General features: G+C 45.1%; 1 protein-coding gene across 1 annotated transcript in view; it reads left to right on the forward strand.

Annotated features, from left to right (window-relative positions):
- Nucleotides 1-20,566, forward strand: part of CNPY1 (canopy FGF signaling regulator 1) — a 34,431-nt gene extending 13,865 nt beyond the window's left edge. Inside the window, 3 exon segments of the mRNA XM_045564615.1 lie at nucleotides 14,553-14,756; nucleotides 16,513-16,609; nucleotides 20,471-20,566. Of these exon segments, the coding sequence (XP_045420571.1) occupies nucleotides 14,553-14,756; nucleotides 16,513-16,609; nucleotides 20,471-20,508 (339 nt within the window). The 3' untranslated portion in view covers nucleotides 20,509-20,566.
- Nucleotides 20,567-20,965: the final 399 nt, after the last annotated feature.

A 20,965-nucleotide genomic window follows, 5' to 3' on the forward strand; every position in this document is an offset into this window, starting at 1 on the left:
AGAAGATGAATTTGTGGGAAACAGATGTCAGACACTCTCTCAAACCTTCGGAACATCAAAAGTGTCTTTATGGCATTTTTTAGAACATTTCTTGGCTTCTACATTTTACCTAGCTGTTCTCGTGCCTTGATACATCTCTACCCTCAATTACATTTTTGTCTTGTACCCCAAGTCTCTACACCACATAGCATGATATTTGGCTTAGTATTTTCTTGATTTCTGCAAAATGAAAGAATAAAGGAATAAATGGTTGATTATAGCTGTGTCATTTCTTCTCTATTGATTCTGTGAGGTGTTTGGGGACTATTTCCGATATTTTGTGAAGCCCCTAGGAAAGTGATAGAATGTCAAGAACAAACGAGGAGTTAGTCATCTGTTGCTCTCCTGGGCATTTGGTTTGACGATGTGGTGTCTGTGAGATCTGGTTTGAACTGATCACATCCAGCATGACACAGGCGGAGTCTCTGAGATCGGAGCTGGTGTTTCACAGACGAGGCGCAGAGCCCAGGCCCGGCTCCTCCAGCGAGCTCACTTGCGGGACGGGGAGTGGGCCCGTGACAGATGGGAGGGCCACCACCTTCCTCTCTCCGCTCCCACGCACACTGTGGTTTTGCCATTACAGAATGGGACGAACTTGAAAACCAGTAACAGCAAAAATAACATAAGTGGAGTCATGATGTTGTGATAAACCAGATATTCTGTTTGAAAGGGGGACATTGCTTTTAGAATTTGGGCATATAAAAAGCGTAAATGCTACCCTGTCCCGGGGAGAAGAAAGAAAACAGATGACTCACCACTCCTGAACACATTAAAAAAAATTATCAGAGGGTATGACGTGATTGCAGAGAATTAAAAACTTTAGCAGCTTAGCACCGAATTGGGGTTCATTAACCAAGCGCTGGTGATGCGTGTGTTTCACTTTATAAATACAAACAAGAGATGTGACTGAGTGCCGCTCTCTGCCAACGGCTGTGCTAGCTGCCACCTAAATGCCTGAATCTCTCCTTGGGCCCCGTGGAGGGTAGGAACCCCCTCTTTTGTCACTTGTATCTTGGAGGGAAAATAAATGTACTCTCTGCACATCGGCCTTCAGAGTGCCTCAGTTTACCACTCCACCTCTAGCCTTGAGGTGGAAGGTGGGGCCATTGGACTCCATTCATTAATTCTGCATGTCTGAAACCAGTCTTGTGTCGGTGCTTAGGGCTGCAATACCAAGGCACTACACGCTTGGTGCTTACACAGAACTTGTTTTCTGACTGTTCGGGAGCCCAGAAGCCTGAAACTGAGGCGCTGGCAGGGCTGGGTCTTTTTGGGAGGCTCTGGAGGAAACTATTCCATGACGCTTTCCGCCATCTTGGTGTTCCTGGACTGGAGATGTGGCACCCCTGCCTCTGCCTCCGCAGTCACAGACCACCTTCCCTCTGCATGTACCTGTGTCTCTTCTCTTCTCCTTCCAAGGACACCGGCCACGCTGGATTAGAACACATCCTGACCGGATATGACCCCATTTTAAATAATTATATCTGCAAAGACCCTTTTTCTGAGTAAGGTCACATTCCCAAGTACTGGGGTTAGGACCTGTCTCTTTGGGGACACAGTTCGCCCAACAGCAGACTTCACTGCTCGACACCCTGGGACTCTCCCCACCCTCTGATTCCTTGAGGTTCCCCCCTGTGCCTTCCTGTGGGGTGTTTTTGGGCAATGGGGGCCGGAGGGACACACCCAGCCCTGTTGCTATTCTGGCCCCTCTGCGGCCTCTTCCTGTTTGGAAGCTGCTAAGCAGCAGCAGGGTAAGGCCAGCGCCAGGGGACTGGCACCCCCACTCTCCCACGCAGCCCTGGTGGCCGGCCACACGCCCTCTCTCCAGAGCAATAACGAACGTGGTACGGGAAATAAACCCTAACATTGACCTCTATGCCCCGTCACGAAACACCCCTCCCTTCCCACCACTCCGACCACGTCTGGGTGCGGGCTGATGCCGTTCGTCCTTCGAGTCAGGTGCCAGTGCCTGAGACTGTGCTCATCCCGGCTGGCTCCGACCACTCGGCAGGAACAATTTCACAAGCCTGGTGTCAGAGGCTGCACACAAGTCTAAATACATAATGCATCGAACCTCGGAATCTGTAATTCTGTCACACTCAAAACAAGCTGTCAAAACTGTCTGGCATGACTTATCCTTAATAAATCCCTAGTTCTGTTAATTGCTGCATATTCCACTGAATAAGAATTGTTTGAAGCCACAAATCGGGTAAAGAACGGAGGATAATGGGATGTGCTTAGAGGATCGCACTGTCCCCCCCAGGACAAAGGAGCCCTAAGTCACGCGGCACAGCACGCCTCCCCGGGGGTGCAGAGGGGGCTCGGTTTAGCGGCCGCAGCTTGGAGTCGGCTGTTTCCAAATGGTTCTTTCCACAGAGCGTTGGCAGGAGGGTGACATGGAGGTTTTCTTGGGGAAAGATACCCGAGAGGGGAGACTGTGTTCTATGATGCTGATTGTTCTAGAATCCGTGACGGTAGGGGAACCTGCCTGGTGCTAGATGTGGCTGGTGTGCCGCAGGAGCAGCCGGAGAGTGTGCACGGCAGCGTGGACAGGGGCAGGTAGCTCTTTCGAGGGCCGCGGAGGTGCCCAGCACCTCCATGGAGCTGAGAAGCTGCTCACTGCCTCGGGCCGCTCACACACAGGGAAGCGATCTGGCATCACATAGACCCAGCTCATCTTGTGGCTGCGGCACGTAGTTTTGTGACCTTGGGCCAGAGCCCCACCCTCTCGGAGGGTGCGTTTTTCCCCCGTGAAGTGAGATGGGGCTGCCAGCCTTGTGGTATGGACCAGAGCAGGGGTGGAGATGGCAGGGCACCCTGGCGTTGCTGTCACCACCCACCACGGGCCCAAAGATAGAGGTCAAGAGGAATGCAAGTCAATGGGCCCTTACTGTGTGTCCACCAAGGCGCCGGCCACGTGGTGGCATGGGCAGAGGAACAGCCTGGGGTATCAGTCGCAGCCCGGCTGCCCCTGCCTGGGGTGTTTCTCTGAGCCAACGATGTGAGCTGGTAATACCCACCTCGCCGGCTGTGATGTCTGCAAAGCCACATTCCTGGCACGCGGCCCGGAAGGCTTGGTAGATGCCAGTAGGCAGAAACGCAGCCCTGGGTAGAGGCAGCTCCTCTCCCCATTTGGGGGCTGGGGCTTTCTCACTGTGTGTGTGTGCACGTGTGTGTACGTGTGTGCACGTGTACATCCTCTAGGAGAAAAGCACTGTTGGTGTCCAGAGACAGGGAGGCGACTACGGCGGGGGCAGGAGTCATGGGAGGCCTGTGTCCGAGGAGCCATCACCTGCCCACACAGGTGGGCACCTGCCAGGCAGGGTGACGTCATGCACAGGGCGGGGCCATGCTTGGCGCACACTGCAAAGCAGACGGAGGGCACCTGGAGCAGGGGTCTGGTGGCTTCTCCAGCTCCAGGGCCCTGTCCCCGCCATTCCACTCAGCCGCAGACAGCATGCAAATGGAGAGGCACGGCTGCGTCCACAAAACTCTATTTACAGAGGCTGAAATTTGAATTTCACATTATGGTCATGAGTCATGAAATGTTATTCTTTTGACCTTTTTCCACCCTTTATAAAAGTAAAAACCAATCTCAGTTCACCCATCTTAGCAAACAGGCGGCGCCCAGGAACCCTGCGCTAGAGTGAGGCTGCTCCCAAGGCCACGTGCTCCCGGTGTGGGTTCAGTCTGGGCCACGAGTCCTGGGGGGACAGGAACCCCCTCGTTTTGTTCACTGCTGTATCCTCATGTCCAGCACGATGCCTAGCACATAGTAGGTGCTCAGGAAACTGGCCGCGTGTGGGAGTTTCAGCATTTAGGTCGATGACTTGTACTAGACTCTCTATTCTGGCGTGTCTCTTCCTCTGTCACTCCTTGGCCCCTGCTTGTGAAGACACCTGGTCCTGCCCCCTGGGAGACACCACTTGCTCTTGCTGCCCTCAGCCCCCGGCTCAGGACTCCTGAGTGGAGTTTACGGAGCACACTTGGCCTCCACAGCCACCGAGCCCGGCCGCACCTGTCCTGGACGGCTTGAGGATGCTCAGACCTGGAAGAACGCTAGACTGAGATTTTTTCTCTTCAGGGGCTTTGTGGGGGGAGCATTCTTACTCCAACTTTTGAAGTCCATTACTTGAGTAAAAATAGCATTTTATTGAATGCTTAGCTTGTGAACATACTGTTTCATGGCAACTCATGGACACTCGTGGCCCTAATTGAGGTAAACGAAACAAAAGAAAAGGATTTTATTTAGCAAGAACAACACTGATTTATTAATTTTAACAGTCTCTTTTTTCTTTGCCACTGATACAGGTTGGGTTTGGTCTCAATCAGCTCTTTACATTTTACACCCATTCTTTTGAGGCCAGTACAGAACTGCCAGGCGCCGTTAGACAATCGGAGAAGTCACAGGTGACCCCCTCCTAGCCCCTGAGGCATGGGGGTCTCTTCCAACTCTTCAAGAGTTTTGGATGACCCAGCCCTTTTCCACCCGAAGCAATAACATGTCTGGTCACAACCTGCTCAAAATTGGGTATTTTGGAGAAGAGGAAACTTCTGAGCTGGAAGATACAATATCTTAAGTGTTAAAAACCATTTCTAAATGGGTTGGATTTGGCTCTAGAATGGCCTGGATTTGGTGGGTTGGAGAAAACTCGACCCGTTCCTCTTCCTGGCATTTCTTCCTTGAGGGTGTGCTGCTGCGGCGGCCCACGCAGAGGGACTCGTGGTCACACCGGCTGCTCCGTCCTGAAGCGCCTCCATCACAGCCCTGGCAGTGCGGAAGCCCAGACACAGCCACCCGCCTGCCCAGAAATGCAGGGGAGAAGATAATGACCCGGAGAATGATCTCAATAATTTTGGGAAAATGTTCAGCTCTGTCACATGAGAAAAGATCGTACTCTTAAGACAGGTGCCAGGAACTGCTGAGATACCACTTGTCCTTCTCTGCTTCTCCCAGTTCTCTTTGTGCATCAGGGACACATCTCCACCCTTGAGCTGTGTTTTCTGATTAACGACACGGTGTCCCATCGAATCCAGCACCCATCGCGGTGTGGGAGCGTCTGGCTCTCCCAAACGTGCTGTCTTTATACTGTTGGGGTCTGAGAACTGCGGCATCTTCTTCAGCTCATCCCAACGTTGTGCTCTTAAGGACAAGGCTGCAAATCAGAAGCTCTTGGTACCGAATGGTCCTTCTCTGGTTCATGCATCATGCTCTTTCTAGATAAAGCACGAAAGCAGGTACTGAGACAGTCGACTCAAGTAGCTACCCACTCATCATCATCCTGCTCCTAACCCTGCGCTGCCCCAACGTGTCTGTGCACACAGGTCACTGGGGAGGTGGTAGGTCTGGCTGGGCTGGGACTCTGAGTTACTGGCAAGTTCCGGAGAAGCCCTGCTGCTGGTCCGCGGACCACACTCTGAGTACTAAGGCTCGAGCTGCCCAGTGGCTCACAGATCTGGGGAGATGGGAAGAGAGGGGGTGGACAGAAAGGGCTGCACAGGCACACACTTCAAGCCACACTGACGCAGGTGACCGGTGTGCCCACGTCTCAGACACATGAGGGATGATGTCTCTCCTCCCTTATCAGAAGAAGACAAAAATCACTCCGTGCCTCTTAAATTTGTGTCAGTTCCAAGGTGTTTAAAATGTAAGACAATCACGGCCCATCAGAGAAGACAAGAGTAAGGCTTCCCCCTCTGTACCGCGCAGAAGCTTTGAAGGGTTTTCCTGTCAATCACTCGGCCTGATCAGAAACAGGGGTGTGAGGGTTATCATCACCCGCTTTTACAGAAGAGGACGCTGTAAGGCAGGGAGATGAAGCCGTCCCCGTCCGTGGTCAGCAGATAAAGGACGCTAGACTAGAATCTGGGGGTGTGAGCAGGCCAGGCCCGGGCCCCCAGCGTCGCCGTGTTGCCGGGAGAAGCGTGGAGGCTCAGTCGCAGGAACGCGCAGGCGCGGTCAGGCGGCACCTTCGTGTTGCTGGCGTGAGGCTGGCCTGGCAGCCATCTCCCCGGGCGTCCGGGCTCTCTGGGAGCCCAGCCGTCCACTCCTGGTGAAGGCTCGGTTCCCTGGGCTTGGCCGCAGCCAGCGGGCTGGAGCCGGAGGCCGCCGTGGTCTGCGCGGGGCTGCCCCACCAAGGCCCGCAACGCGGACCGCGGACGACAGAAACGCATCTCCCACGGGGCTGGAGGCTGGAGGTCGGCATGGAGGTGTTGGCGGGTTCAGCTCCTCCTGAGGCCTCTCTCCTGGGCATGTCGACACCGTCTTCTCCCTGTGTCCTCGCAGGGTCGACCCTCTGTGTGTGTCTGTGTCCTAATCTCCTCTTCTTACAAGGACACCAGTCACATTGGAAAATGTCCCACCTCAATGACTGCATTTAACCTTAATCACCTCTTTAAAGACCCATCTCCAGATGCCATCCCTTTCTGAGGTACTGGGGCTTACGGTTTCAACATATGGATTTTGGGGGGACACAACTCAGCCCCCGACAGTGGCCCTACCTGACATGGCATCAGCCAGTCCTTGAGAAGTAGACTAGGAGATGGCATGCTCTGAGGACCGGCAGGCCGGGTCTCCGAGTGAAAGGCCAGGGTGGCAGGGCAGCCTGTGTGGCAGAGACCGGGTGCCCCAATCACACAGCGGTGACCGCATCTCCCAGGTAGCAGAGGCGACGCTGCCACAGCTCCACCGGAGGCTTCCAGGAGGGCAGGTACGGTTCTAGGAGGGCCAGGCACCAGGGGAGACGCAGCGTGCCCAGCGGGGCCGAGGAAGTGGCTGGATCATCATCTGGGATGAGGAAATTTCCTGGGGACAGGACATCAGTTCTGAGGCTCTGTGATCTGAGGAAGGGGACCCTGTCCTGCCATTAAGATCCTCCCACTCTGCCAGGCTCGGCCAAGGTACCAGTTGCTGTGGCGGGTCGCAGAGCATTCTAGATGCCTGAGAGGCTTCGGTCAGGAGCCCACTGTGCCGGGCATCCGTCGGCTCTGCCCATGATGTCTTCTCTGTGCCTCAGTCTCCTCGTCTGAAAAGTGAGGAGTTTACTCTGGGGTCTCCCAGGTTCTGTCAACCCCTAAGGTCTGTGCTGCTGTGGGGGTGGGAATGTAGAGGGGGATCCCCGGCTGAGGGTGTGTGGCCCCATCACGGGCAAGCCCTTCCACCCAGGGTCCTCATCTGGGGAGTGGGGGCTAAAAACACTTGTCCTGTCACACTCAAGACTTGTGTTTTGGGATAGAATAAGGTAAATTTTACCCCAAAACATCTCAAATACTACTCAAAATTATTTACAGATTCAATGCAATCTCCATCAAAATACCAATGTCATATTTCACAGATGTAGAAAAAATAATTCTACGCTTTGTTTGGAACCAGAAAAGAGCCTGAATAGCCAAAGCAATCTTAAGCAAAAAGAAAAAATCTGGAGGCATCACATTACCAGACTTCAAACTATACTACAAGGCTGTAGTAACCCAAACAGCATGGTATTAGCACAAAAATAGAGACATAGACCAATGGAGCAGAACAGAGAATCCAGATATAAAACCATCCATATACAGCCAACAGATCTTTGACAAAGCAGACAACAATATACACTGGGGGAAAGAAACCCTATTCAATAAACGGTGCTGGGAAAACTGGATAGCCACATGCAGAAGAATGAAACAGGATCTGTATCTCTCCCCACTCACACAAATTAATTCAAGACGGATAACAGACTTAAATGTAATACATGAAACCATAAGAACTCTAGAAGAAAATGCTGAAAAAACTCTTCTAGATATCGGCCTAAGCAAAGAACTTATGAAGAAGACCCCAATGGCAATCACAGCAACAACAAAAATAAGTAAATGGGACTTGATTAAATTAAAAAGCTTTCTGCACAGCTATGTAAATAATAGAGCAAATAGACAACCTACAGAATGCGAGAAAATATTTACAAGCTGCACATCCAATAAAGGACTAATAACCAGATTCTACAAAGAACTCAAGCAAATCAGCAAGGAAAAAACAAACAACCCCATTAAAAAGTGAAAAGACATAAACAGAAGCTTTTCAAAAAAGATAGACAAATGGCCAATAAACATATGAAAAAATGCTCAACGTCACTAATTGTCAGGGAAATGCAAATTAAAACCACAATGAGATATCACCTTTCCCCAGTTAGAATGGCTTTTATTAAAAAGTCCAAAAACAATAGATTCTGGTGTGGATGCAGAGAAAAAGGAATGCTTATACACTGTTGGTGGGACTGCAAATTAGTACAACCTCTATGGAAAACAGTATGGAGATTCCTCAAAGAACTAGAAGTAGATCCAGCAATCCCACTACTGGGCATCTACCCAAAAGAAAAAAAGTCATTTTATTAAAATGACTATGCTACCCTTTCCAACTGGAAAATGTTTTTAAAGAAGGAACTGTCTTTCTAGCCACAAGGAACCAAGGAATGAGGAATGTTTCTTGAGAAAAAGCTCTGTCCTCCCTACTGGGGAAAGGCCTCCGTTCATCCGAGTTCTAGATTTTTCTCCTCTTTCCTAGCATTTTCGGTCACCAACACAAACCTACCTGGATAGACAGAGCCTCCAAGAAGTCGTGGCACATCCCATTCCCCCGAGTGACTCCCCAGGCAGTTTGGTCCCTGTCCGTCGCTCAAGCCTGTGTTTTGGGATAGGACGTGAGGGACTGACGTCGTGGAAGCCTGCTGTCCCCAGGCCCCTGGAGTGTGGTTCCCTGGCTCACGCAGGCGGTGCCAAATTTCCTGCCGCAGGGGTCTGCAGGCTGGCGCTGTGTCTGGGCCACTGGAGTCACTCACGCCGGTTCTTAGGATGTGGAAGGGTCCCTGGGAGCTTGGGCGGAGACCGGGATGCCGCGGCGTGGAGGCCCGGCGCGCAGGGACTCTCCCGAGCTGTGGGCCGGGCTCCTGCGGCATCGCCCAGGGAGCGGACGGTGGGGCAGGTTGAGCACTGTGTCAGCAAACCCTCAACCACTCTGGCTGAAGCTGTCCCCGACCCCACCCAGCAGCCATACAATGCTTTCTGGTTTGCCTGTCAGCTACGAGGCCAGCGGGCCGCTCCCGCATAATCCCTGCCTCCGCGCGCCCTCGTGCACGCATGTGCGCGTGGTTTGCTGTGCGCGCGCGTGATTGTGCGCGCGCGCCACGGCGCGCCCGCAGTTTCCAGTCGTCATCCAGTTCATTTCCCCTTTTCCCTCGTAGGTGTCCAACGTTTCGCAGGGAGATCTTGCCATCTGCCCACAAGTATTCAGAAGACAGAGTTGGAAGGTGCCCTAATAGATCCCCCAAATGGGACTTTTCACCTTTTTTATTTTGGGAAGTGTTTTTGCAGAGGTGGTTTTAAACAGGTAACCACTCCCCAACCTTTGTGTTTTCAGTAGCAAGATGGTGAAAGGGGCAGATACTTCTTGGGCAGAAGACTGTAAGATACGGAAACGGGATTGTATTTAAGTAATCTTTAGCTCAGTTCATACACAAAGGGTTAGGTCACCATCAGCTGATGCTGCTTGGACCGCCACTGGGCACATGTTCTTTTTCAAAAATTTTATTTTAATTTTCATGCTGAATCACGGAAAAGCCCTTTTTTAAAAAGTCTGAATTAGGGAAGTGTATTAATCTGACACCAGAAGGGCCCAGTAAATATTTGTTGAACGAATGAGTGAATTCACGTCGTGCTCCCGCATGCTGCAAGGCGGCCGCCTCCGTCCTTTCAGCCTCTCGCACTTTCTCCTGTTACACGCTTTTCCGAAACCAGCGAAATCCTTCCTAGCTGTGCCGACCGGAGGGCAAAGCCCAGCAGCGCAGTGTGAATCAGGTGCCCAAAGTCCTTGCTGAGAAGATTTTAAACAGAGGGTGAAAATTTGTAGCCTTTTTCATGTGCGTAGTTGTATTTTTTTTTCATGTTACCTAAAGTGTTTGAAAATTAAAGAGTTGTTTTTTTTTAACTAGCAAAATACTTTTTAAAATGGGAAACCAAATGGCAGTGACAATTTTGTATTCAACAATGAAAGGAAAGTGTTTTATAACTTCAGGAAAAAGTAAAATTGAGCTAGAGGACCCCCTCTTTGGAAATCATTAATGCTGATCCATCATGCATTTTTTTCTGTTTTGTCACTAAGTTGAAAATAGGCTCCAGAATAAAAAGATGTGATTGAATTCTGTAAAAAATTTCCCTCTAAAATCACATTGTTCTTACTTTTATTACTATTATTTTTACAACCTAAGCATATACATGATTGATGTATGTCTATAAGTAATAAGAAACACTGGCAAAATAAATGACTTATTTCCATTATTCAAATTATAGGAGGCAAAATTTGGATGTTACTTTCATAAACATACTATGTTGTTTGTGGTCAAGTGTACTGAAATCTTTTTATTTTTCCTCCAAGGTTTTATGGATAGCACAAATTCACCTGTTTAAACAGAATTTATGGTAACTGGAAACACTAATGTTAATTCTGTTACACATTAGCTGTTTTTGGCTCCCCATAAAAGGCTACCTAAAATCTCTCTTATTGATTAAGTCCAGATGCGATTCATTTTTTCTGATATACAGAACACTGGAAATTTATCAACCTTTATTATTCCTCATAGAAATGAGCTCCTTTGGATTTCTAATTATATTGTCTAATAAAACTAAACAGTCAATGCTATTTGCATATTATATGAAGAAGTGTCATACAACAAACTCATAGCAGTCAATTAACATAAAAGCTAATTACATATCTCATCAGCTTACAAGAGTTTCTGAATTCATACTTCCCCTGTTGTAGCCTAGAGCAAAGGAGCTTTGAATTTTCACTTCTAAATATTGACTTTTAACTAATATCAGCAGTGATTTCAATTTTTATGGATGAAAAGTTAGTGATTAAACTAGGTGCAATATTTGCTACAATGCAATTAAAATTTTACATTAACTAAACCTCTAGAAAGAAAATCTTTGCAATAACGTGAAATTAATTATCAGTCACTAAACAAGTTAAGTACTGGTTTCATATCTGCAGGACACTCCAAACTAGTGATAAAGACGAGTGAAGTTTATTGGCGATTGTCAGACTGTAATGGCAGAGACAGACACACCACAATGGGAGTTTGCACGTCCAATTGTGCGCTGTAACATAATGTATTCCTGCCCGATTGCAATAGCTATCAGGCAAGAAATTTACCACAAGATTAACAGAGACACAGTAATGAACAAGCATGGGCAACACCCTGTAATTGGCTGTTATTAAAGTGCTATCATAGTGGTCTGTAATAAACTCCTGAGCCCTGGTTTTCTAGAGAAACCAAAGCCAGAACTTTCGACTACTTTCTTCCATTTTAACGCTGGGGTATGGGCGCTGCCAGCCCGGTCCACTGCTCATGGAACAACACGCAGTTGGAGCAAACCTAAAGGTGGAAGAAAAGACACTACATATACAGAGTTTGCTTTGGAGTCACAGGTGGGTTCCAAAATTGGGAAAAGTTAGGGTTTATTTTGATAGGGGTCCTCCAAGATAGTAATGAGATTCTCAGGGATCATTTTCATATCTGTAACTTGTCCCTAACAAGTCCGTGGGTAAAAGCCATGGCAGATAAGAAAACTGTGTGCCAGTGACTCGGGTTTCCCCTGACCGGAGGATGGCAGCCCTTTTCATTCATATTGTAATGAGGTTAGTATCTCTGAGACCGTCCTTGGGGGCGGAGGCAGCACTCCTGTAAGATTACAATGGGAGATGCTTTATTGACAAGTACTATTCAAAATCTGCACAGCACAGAAAGGAAGACTTGGTTTTATTCCACTTGTCCCAATACCTACTGCACTCTTATAATCAAAACACTTTAAGGGGGGAGAGGCTCAATTACTCTATGAACAATCTTTAAATTTACTGAAGGTAGTTAGCTAAGCAGTATCACCTTAAACTCTACATTTTAATGTACATTTTAATGTATAAAGAGCTGCAATGTATAAGCATCTTTTTCTTAAATATTTTCTCAAAAAATCTGATGCTTTGGGATTTTAAGATCAAACACTTTTTTTAATCTTCTGTAAAATGAACTCTACTAGCTCATATTGGCTGTGTTCCCCGTCCTGTGTCTAGTGAACATTGTCATGTAGTGTTCTTCTGAGCTATTATCCACCAGCGAACATTTTCTACTTTTAAAGAATGTTTACTCCAAAGGTGAGCTACCTACATCAGAAAGCCAGCCAGCCTTCACAGACTTACAAAATTACAGAAATTCACACGTTGATCCATTGAAATAACATATTTGTGTTAATATAGGCACAGTAGTACTATATTCAAACATGTAAAATTATACTTTCAAAATAAGAAAAACAATCCACTGTTTGGTGGAAAGTTTTAACATGGGGGACTGTTTTCAGAATGCCAGGAAGTAGGTTGTGAAGGGACTTCCACACATGAACATCATAATTTCACTCAAAATTTTTATGCTCAGCAATTTTTACAAACAGCTCATAATGTTTGGCCAATTTTTAAAAATAGTTTCTAGAGTGGCCTCTACTCAAGGTGAACTACGTGTTATATTAGGAGGGAGTTTGGTGTTCCAGGAGGGCTGAGTTTCTAGAAGCCCCCTCCCAGCCATCAGATGCTCACCCTCCTGGCACCTCTGTCTTCCCCATCCCCCAATCGTCAAGTGTGTTTACTTTGCAGATGGGGGAAAGAGAGGGGAGGGAGGGAGGGCAGAGATGATGAATTTCTTGATTATAGTTAGATTTTTTAAAAGAAAGATTCTACTCTTCACTTTCAAGTAAAATGCTGTTCTGTGGACATCCAGAAACTACTGTGAGTATCTTGTGTACGTACCAGATAAGGGTAGGACACTTAAAACACACGCATGGTGGGGCACCCCATAATCTTTCTGTTAATGATCTGCGTTGATTAATTGTAATTTAAGAATTTATCTCTGCATTTTATACTTTTTCCAGTGGCGAATACATGTTTAATCCCTAGTTTCTGTAAATTAATAACAGATTTTCAGTTTTGTTTGTGAATCTGTGTATTGTGCGTTGCATGTGTTTTACAGCCGACACTGCCTGCAAGCAGTGGTCGAAGCACAGATTAGTGCAACTCGTGTTTGCAGCGTGCACTTAGAGCCACTTATGTTACAGTTTTTGACTGCAGACATTTTAAAAAATTAAGACACTATGAGCTTAAAAAACTTGATATTTTAGTAAGTAAATGGGGTGCTAAATTCTAGTTCCATAAAGTATTTAGCTGCAAATTTGAATGCATGGGCCCTGAAAGCAGTTTTGGGGGCGGACGAGCGGTATCATTACCTGTGCACGTGGTAGGTGCGGCTGATGGATTCTCTTACTTGCCCTCTTCCCAGGTCTCTTTTCAAATGTTTTTACAAAGTTGGCTCCTTATTGCAACTGGGGGCCGGCAGCGGTGATACCGGGGTGGGTTATAATGGGCCCTAGACTCAAAGAACACAAACGACACCCACCACCCGCTTTCAAGTCAATGCTGCCGCTCGGCAGATCAGATTTGCGGCCAGATGGCGGTGGAGCGCGGAGACCCTTTGTGCGCCCCGAGCGCCTGTGAATGCCGCGCGGTCGCTGGCACCGGAAGGGCTCATACTGCGCCTGAAAGGGGACAATGGAGGCTGGACATATCAACACTGCAGAAATCGAGTTCATTTGCGATTCAGCCCCTTTCTCTGCGGTTGTCATGCAAACTTCCTACTTTGATCAGCAGAGGGTGGAGAGGGGAAAGCCCGCAAAGGCCGCGGGCTGCGGTCCCGGTGCCCTTGGCGGCTCCACGCCCCTTCCGGAAGGAGCCGCGGGGACGCGGCATCCTGCACCTTGACCTGTCTAGACGGCCCCGAAGTTTTTGTCTCGGTTACCAAGGGCGAGGGTGCTCTTTGACCCGGGCCGGGCGGAGGCGGTGGCCGGAGGGTCCCGCTGCACTCTCCGGGCTCCGCGGGACAGGCGCGGCCGTGCGCCAGCTGGTCCCGGAGGCCGCGCGGAGGCCAGGGGCGCGGGGACACCGCCGCCGGTCCCTGCGGCCCCACTCCACCCGGCCCCGGGCGTCGCGCAGCTGCGGCCGGGGGACCGAGGGGGCCGACGGGCCGACAGGAGCGACGCAGAGCAAGACTTTCGGCGCCTCCAACTTCGCCGCGAAGCGAGGGGGTCTGAAACCAGGCTGACCAGCAGGTGGATAAGAGCCACGTTCCGCGCTTCGCGCTTTGTTCTGCGTGTTCGATGACTTTTAAAAACGATTATATGTGTATAGGTAGAGTTGTAGAGTTTCGAGTCTGAATGTAAGTTTTTTTCTGTCCACTTTCATATATATGCACTTTTTAAAACTAGAATTTAAGACAACCCCTTACATTATGTGAATAATATAACTGTATAAATATTAGGAAAGTATGAATATTGTATAATACGCGTCTGCATTGACGGGGGTGGTATGTTTTCATATGTACTCGCCGGAGTGAGTTCTCTGAGGTCCTATTAGCATGAAGCCAAGTCTCCTTGCAGGTTTTTCTTCCTAGGTTTCCCTGGCCCAGTCTGAGGCATTCCTAACAGACCTTCTGGACAAAGTCTGTGAGCGAATGAACGACTACAAGCTTGAAGAAGACCCTGTGACCAAGGAGAGAACTTTCAAGAGATTCGCGCCAAGGAAAGGAGACAAAATATACAAAGAATTTAAAAAATTCTATTTTTATTCTGATGCTTACAGACCTCTGAAATTTGCGGTAAGCTCTCTTCTTTGAAGATGAATCACATGACTGATGCACACAGTTTTTTGGTACTCTTTTTTTGTTGATTGCTGCTCTTTTGTTGTTGAGTTTCTAGACACTGAACATCGAAATGCACATTAAAACGTCACCTGTTTACTTCGTAGTCCTGCTGCGTTTTCAGTGTTAACCATGCATTTAGTAACTTGCCTTTTGAGACCCTTAAGGGGTTGTGCTATTTTGTGGGGATCAGTGGAAACATTTAAGTGATGTTTTACAGCAAGTGCTGTTCATAAACCCTGGTGACTTGAAAAGGCAGTTGCACCATGTTTTGTTCAAACCATTTTGCTTGGGTGGGGACGTGGGAGTAGTCTCTGTCGGTCCTGTTGCCAAGGAAGGTCTCTCCCAGGTTTCCACATAAGGAATCAGGGGCTGTGGTTTCTCGGTTAAAATACAAATTAAAACGACTGTTATTTTCAAATATTTATAGCCAAATGATAGAAGGAGAGTGACGCAATCATCTCTTTTTTTTCTAAGGCTTCACAGAGGAGAGAGACTTTTCCCCCTGAGTTAATGCAAGTATTCTAGCACAAACTAAGTTAAACAAAGGCTTAGGTATGAGAGTTGGCTTGATGCCAAATTTCCTTCCAGGAGAATGTTTATTTTTCATGATGCTGGCCCCTGGCTTGCTAGAATGTGCCTGGCAAAATATATTGCAATATATTTCATTTTACTCAGTGTTGTTGAATCAAAGTGATGGGCAGGCCTGTTTTAAAAATGTATTAAGTTCACACATTGGCCAAAATGTCAGGCATGCTAAAACCTTGAAATGAAGGCTTTAGCTGACTTTTGAAGATTTCATTTTAATTAAAAAGTAAGGGCAATAAATCAGGGTTAAAAGTACCGTGGAATAGGAATGGCAATGAGTAAGTGTGTTTGTCTTTCACAGGTTTTAAATAAACACATTAAAGTTGAATTTAAATATTTTTAAATGCCATTTAAAAATTTTAGAGTCTTGCTTAATGAACTCAGAAAATGATTTACAAGTCTCTAGTGAATGCCTTTCAGTAACTTCACAATTCCTGAAAGTATAATCTATAGTTCTTTAACAAAGAAACATACTCCAGTTAGAATTTAAGATTTTCAAATGCAGGAGCAAAGTTGAGCTCCCTCCTCTCTGAAATGTCAGAGTTTTTTTGGAAAGGGAAGTGAAATTTTGGATGGATCTCTAAACGCTGTGAAAAGAAACTTCCCCACGTAACTGTCAAGCGTGTTCTCCACAGTGAGGTTGAAGATGCATTTGTTTTGATTGCTCAGAAGGCTTAATTGTTTTCACACTTTCAAGCCACAAAGTGGATTATTATGTTAAATCTGAAGGAAACTGGTTTAACCAATTCAAGGAGCTGTGTTCTTTAAATTTTTTTTTAATTAAAAAAACTAAGACTTTTCAGCTCCCTAAATAGGAAGCCCATTGCTTCCCGGGACTTGCATCCCAGTTTAAGGAAGAGAAACAAGTAGAGCCAGGTTTATTCCTGAGCCTCACGTCTTTTGACACGACTTATCAGTTAAGTCCCAGGAAAATGATGCAATTAACATTCTGGGAAGAGGGTTAATGCCAGGCGATGATGTATTAAATCAAAAGGGCTAAGAAAAATGGACCGCCTTGGCTACATAATTTCATATTTTTAGCTAATAAAATGTTACTAAGTCCTCCCTAACAAGGTGCCCTGTGAGTGTGCATCTATACACATGTGTTGTTATTATGTTTCTGCAGTGCGAAACTATAATAGAAGAGTATGAAGATGAAATATTCTCACTTATCGCCCAGGAGGCACACTCTCTGGCTGACAAGCTGTGCAGTGAAAAATCAGGTACTGTGTCTGATGTAACATGCTCTCCTTGCCTCCCGCGCTCTCCCCTCCGCCGCGCAGCATCTTGTCTGCAGCTAGAGCCTCGCTGCCTCCCTGCAGCCCGGGGCTCTGACTCAGGGCTCTGCGGCCTCGCTGCATCAGAAATGACACTGTGAGAGAGAGCAGATAAACAGGAATCACAGGGCTGTGTGGCTTCCCTCTTGACACTTTCTTTCCTCCACGTTTTAAATGAATTCAAACATTCTTGATTTCCAATTGTTGGGGACCAAATTCTTGTTCAGAATTAAGAGTGCAAAGCCCCTTCTTTTTAAAAAAGTTTTAGAGATTGGCTATTCTATTCTGGATCAGGAAGGAAGAATCTCATTTTATGCCTTGAATATTTACTACACCAGCAGAAGGTGGGATTTTAACTTTGTAAGAAATTTTAAGTTTTTTTTGTTTGGCTGGGGGAGGGGTGCTAGATATTATTTTTTAGCTTCCTTTCCTTTATCTATTCAATAATTTTTTTTGTGGCTTAGAGGGTAGAAAGTAATACTTAACTCATATTCTTAAACACATACACACACTCAAAAGCTAGAAACAATGAGCAGACCTTTGTTTACTGTACACAAAGTTGAAAGACGTTATCACTGGCCCTCCCATCTAGTGGACTGAACCCAGATCTTCAGTTACGTCCTTTGAAAACTTGTTTAATAGGTTTATGAGAATGGAGTACAAACTGTGCATTCTTTGAAACTATCTTTGGAAAAAAATGAATGGAAATATGTGAAGACAATGATTTAAAGCCAGTGGAATACTTTTAAGTAACGTGGAAGCTTGAGACATTTAGCATTTAGCAGTTGTTTATAATAAAGTATAATACACCTATATCCATTGCATCAAATTTAGTGCCAAAGCCCTTAAAATAATAGTGACTGCACATTTGTAGACAAATATTTGTGTCATCAAAAGTTACTAAACAAGGACATAAATCTCCCATTTAATAGAACAGGTAAATTTTTCTTGCTCTGTGTATATATTTGGATTGCTTTCTGCTTAAAATCCAGTTTTAAGGGAGCTTGCAGAAGAGTGCAATGAAATGATGTAGTCAGGATTGTTCAGGAGGTTGTGAATTTTTTTCTTTGATGTCAGGTATATTTGTAGAAATTTGTGATGTTCGTAGCCACAACTTCCCAATTGTTTTTGAAGTCTTTCAAACCATTCAGAGATGTGCGTATGCATTAAGAAATAATCAAAAATGTGATGAGCAATATTTGAAATATTGATTTTCCTGTTTTTTCCTCATAAAGGATTTAGACATGTCATCATCGTCTGTGACAAAATGCAAATCATTTGCTACATGAACACTCACTAGAATGTTCCAAAAGGACTTGAGAGAGTTTCGCCAACTGTCATGGCAGTAGTTGCCCAAATAATAAGATTCTGGGGAAAGACTCTGCTCCCAAGTTCAGCAATTTCACTTAATTTCAATAATATTAACTACCTATCTTCATTCTTTCTGTATAATTGGGATAAAATTAACATTAACCTTGAGAAAGTGCAAGCTTAACCAATAAACCTACGATACATACAATATTGCTGGTAAAAGATAAAGCATGATTAGATAATTTTTAATTGACATTTGATTTTTTAAAAACCGATTAAGTAGTTTCTACTATAAACAGAACTGTTGAGAGTGAAAAGTAACCACTCAAAAGTGTGAGTTGCCACCTGGCTGCTGCACGGTGAGGTGGGGTGAGTTCTTTAGGTTGTGTTTCCTCATGAAACATTGATGGATGTTCTAAACTATTCATAAGTTAAAAACGGAGAATAAATTAATCCTAAAAAGAAACTAGACTCCCCCACCCCACAGAAAAGCAAACCACTCCCCCCAAAACCCACTGTTGAAGTAAGTTAACAACACAGTAACAAGGAAGAGAGTTTTTTCAAACTTAAAAAGTTTTGCAAGGAAAAACTAAAGCGATACATTGATGATAAAAACTCCAATACATGATGCAGCAACAAACAATTACTATGTTTTACTATATTGGGATGGTTTAGACAACTATGTTCAAGGTGACACTTTTGTATCATAGAAAAACTCCAGATGCACTCAAACGTGGTCTACAATACAAGTAGTAAATTTCCTAATAGAGCATGACACTCACACTCTGCCTTGTAAAGGCAATACTTCACCTTGTTATATTATGCAACATATACAACAACTTTTCTATGACATGATCTCCACAGTTTAAATGTTTTAAGATGTGACTGTGTGCCTGTGTGTATGTGTATGTGCACGCATGGGAAGCTCTAAAACCATAGGTTAAACAGTAACCATTTACTGAGTGTATACTATGTTCGAGACACTATACTAAGCTGTTAGGATGTTCACATATTACTTTTAGGATTATAAATAATTATCTAAAAAATAGATATTTGTAGAACTGGAGATTTTATTGGCAGTTTAGTCCCTTCCCATACTTTATATGTGAATTTTGCTTTTTTTCTACTTAATGTAGATCATTTCACTTATTTGTGACTTATTTATTATTATTATACATAAACAAGTGAGGGCACATTTACAGAATCTTCAAAATATTAATGCTCTAACATTCACCCCACACACACAAAAATAGATGCAGAGAAATGGAGAAAACATATGTCAAATTTCAGATAACTGTGTTTGGATTAAAAAAATAACACATCAGTGAGATTTTCATAAACATTAGGTGTCACATTTTTGATGAGTGAAAAAAAGATCTCAGTGAATGGTTGCAGGATTGCAGATGAATCTGTGGGTGCATTACAATTTTAGACCCTGGATAGAATAAAAATTATCAAATACGCTCTGTTCTTCCTGTGTGAGGCAGGATAATAGGAGGTTATTCTTCTCCTGATCTCTTGCTAGGCAAAACCTAAGAGTAAGGCCATTAGATTGTTCTGCTGGAGCATCTTGTAGCACCTAACCCAGGCTTCTCCAAATCGCAATTTCGGTGTCTTGAAGACATCGAAATGGTTAGAATGTTAACATGATATAAGGTCATGATTAAAAGCACAGCTGTGCTCCACTCAAGGTACAGAACAGACCACTAGATTATAAATGAATGTCTGTGGAGGTATTTGCTAAATAGACCGTGCGAGGGTGTACATATAAGTACAGAACTATCTTCTGTGTACATCACTTCTGCTTTGATGTCAGATCTTAACATTTAAAAACATCATGCCTGATGGACTTGCCACGTAACCATTTTGAATGTAATAAATCAATACGACATCAAATATCTAGACATGTTTAGCTTATGTTAAAAGTAAAAACATTTTTACCTTGTAGTACAGACTTCTCAACGCTTATGGGGGTGTTAAATGCTGTTATATAAAATTATTACTTTCAAAGCCTTGCATATTTTAAGTAAATTACTTAGCTAAAATAATCCATAGCCTTTTCCAATAGAGTTGGCATTAATCGCTTCCAGTCAGAAAAGTAGTACGTATCAAAGAGTCTAGTTGCCTCTCTGGCCCTCGGATTAAATGCTGAGTGTACTGTGCCCCTTACAAGCTGCAAAATATCTCTGAACAGGTCTTCTTGAAATACTCCCACAGCTGTGGGCAAAATGACACGGTACCCTTGGCCTTGCTTTAAAATGCTCCAGCCAAAAAAGACTGAAAGATGAGACAAGAATGGCAGAGTGTTGATCACTGTGGAAGCTGGCTTTGGGGTCCGGTTTATACCCTTCTTTCTGCGTTTGTCTACATTTGAAAATTTTCATAATGAAAGTTTAAAAAACATGCTTCTACCAGAATGTACTTTTTGCATGATATAACTGACTTCACGGGCTGGTATTTAATGCGATAGTGATGCTATTTAATTTTTTCTTCCAGATCTGTGTGAAACTTCTACTAATCGTACTGACCTCTAGGAATGACGTGCTACTAGTTATGAGAGAGGAGTACAGTCACATCCCAAAGGTCAATGTCTGCGTTTCATGTTTGCATGTTGTCTTTCATGATTAGAAATTTCATCTTTTGTTTATGCCATGTTCGTTTCATGTACAATATTTTTTTGAAAATCTGTTGTTTGGCATCATGACAAACCATGAGTCTTTCTATAGGTGAAGCTGAGGAGAATATAAAACTTAAGTTACCTTTGCAGATTGTGATGAAAACAGGCTTGGCAATAAAGCATTTAATTCAGCATTGGGAAAAAAAGTGAAGCCATTACATAAACAAAATAGGGATTTCATAATGTGTACTGAATACTTTGTAGCAAGTGTATGTGCACGTATGCAAGTGTAGCATGCCATTTGATGAGAACTTGATTTCATTTCTCAAGCACTTTACTGGCCACAAATTTAAGGAAATATATTGCTACGAATT

Source organism: Lemur catta, chromosome 11, assembly GCF_020740605.2.
Source record: "Lemur catta isolate mLemCat1 chromosome 11, mLemCat1.pri, whole genome shotgun sequence".
Classification (NCBI taxonomy): Eukaryota; Metazoa; Chordata; class Mammalia; order Primates; family Lemuridae; genus Lemur; species Lemur catta.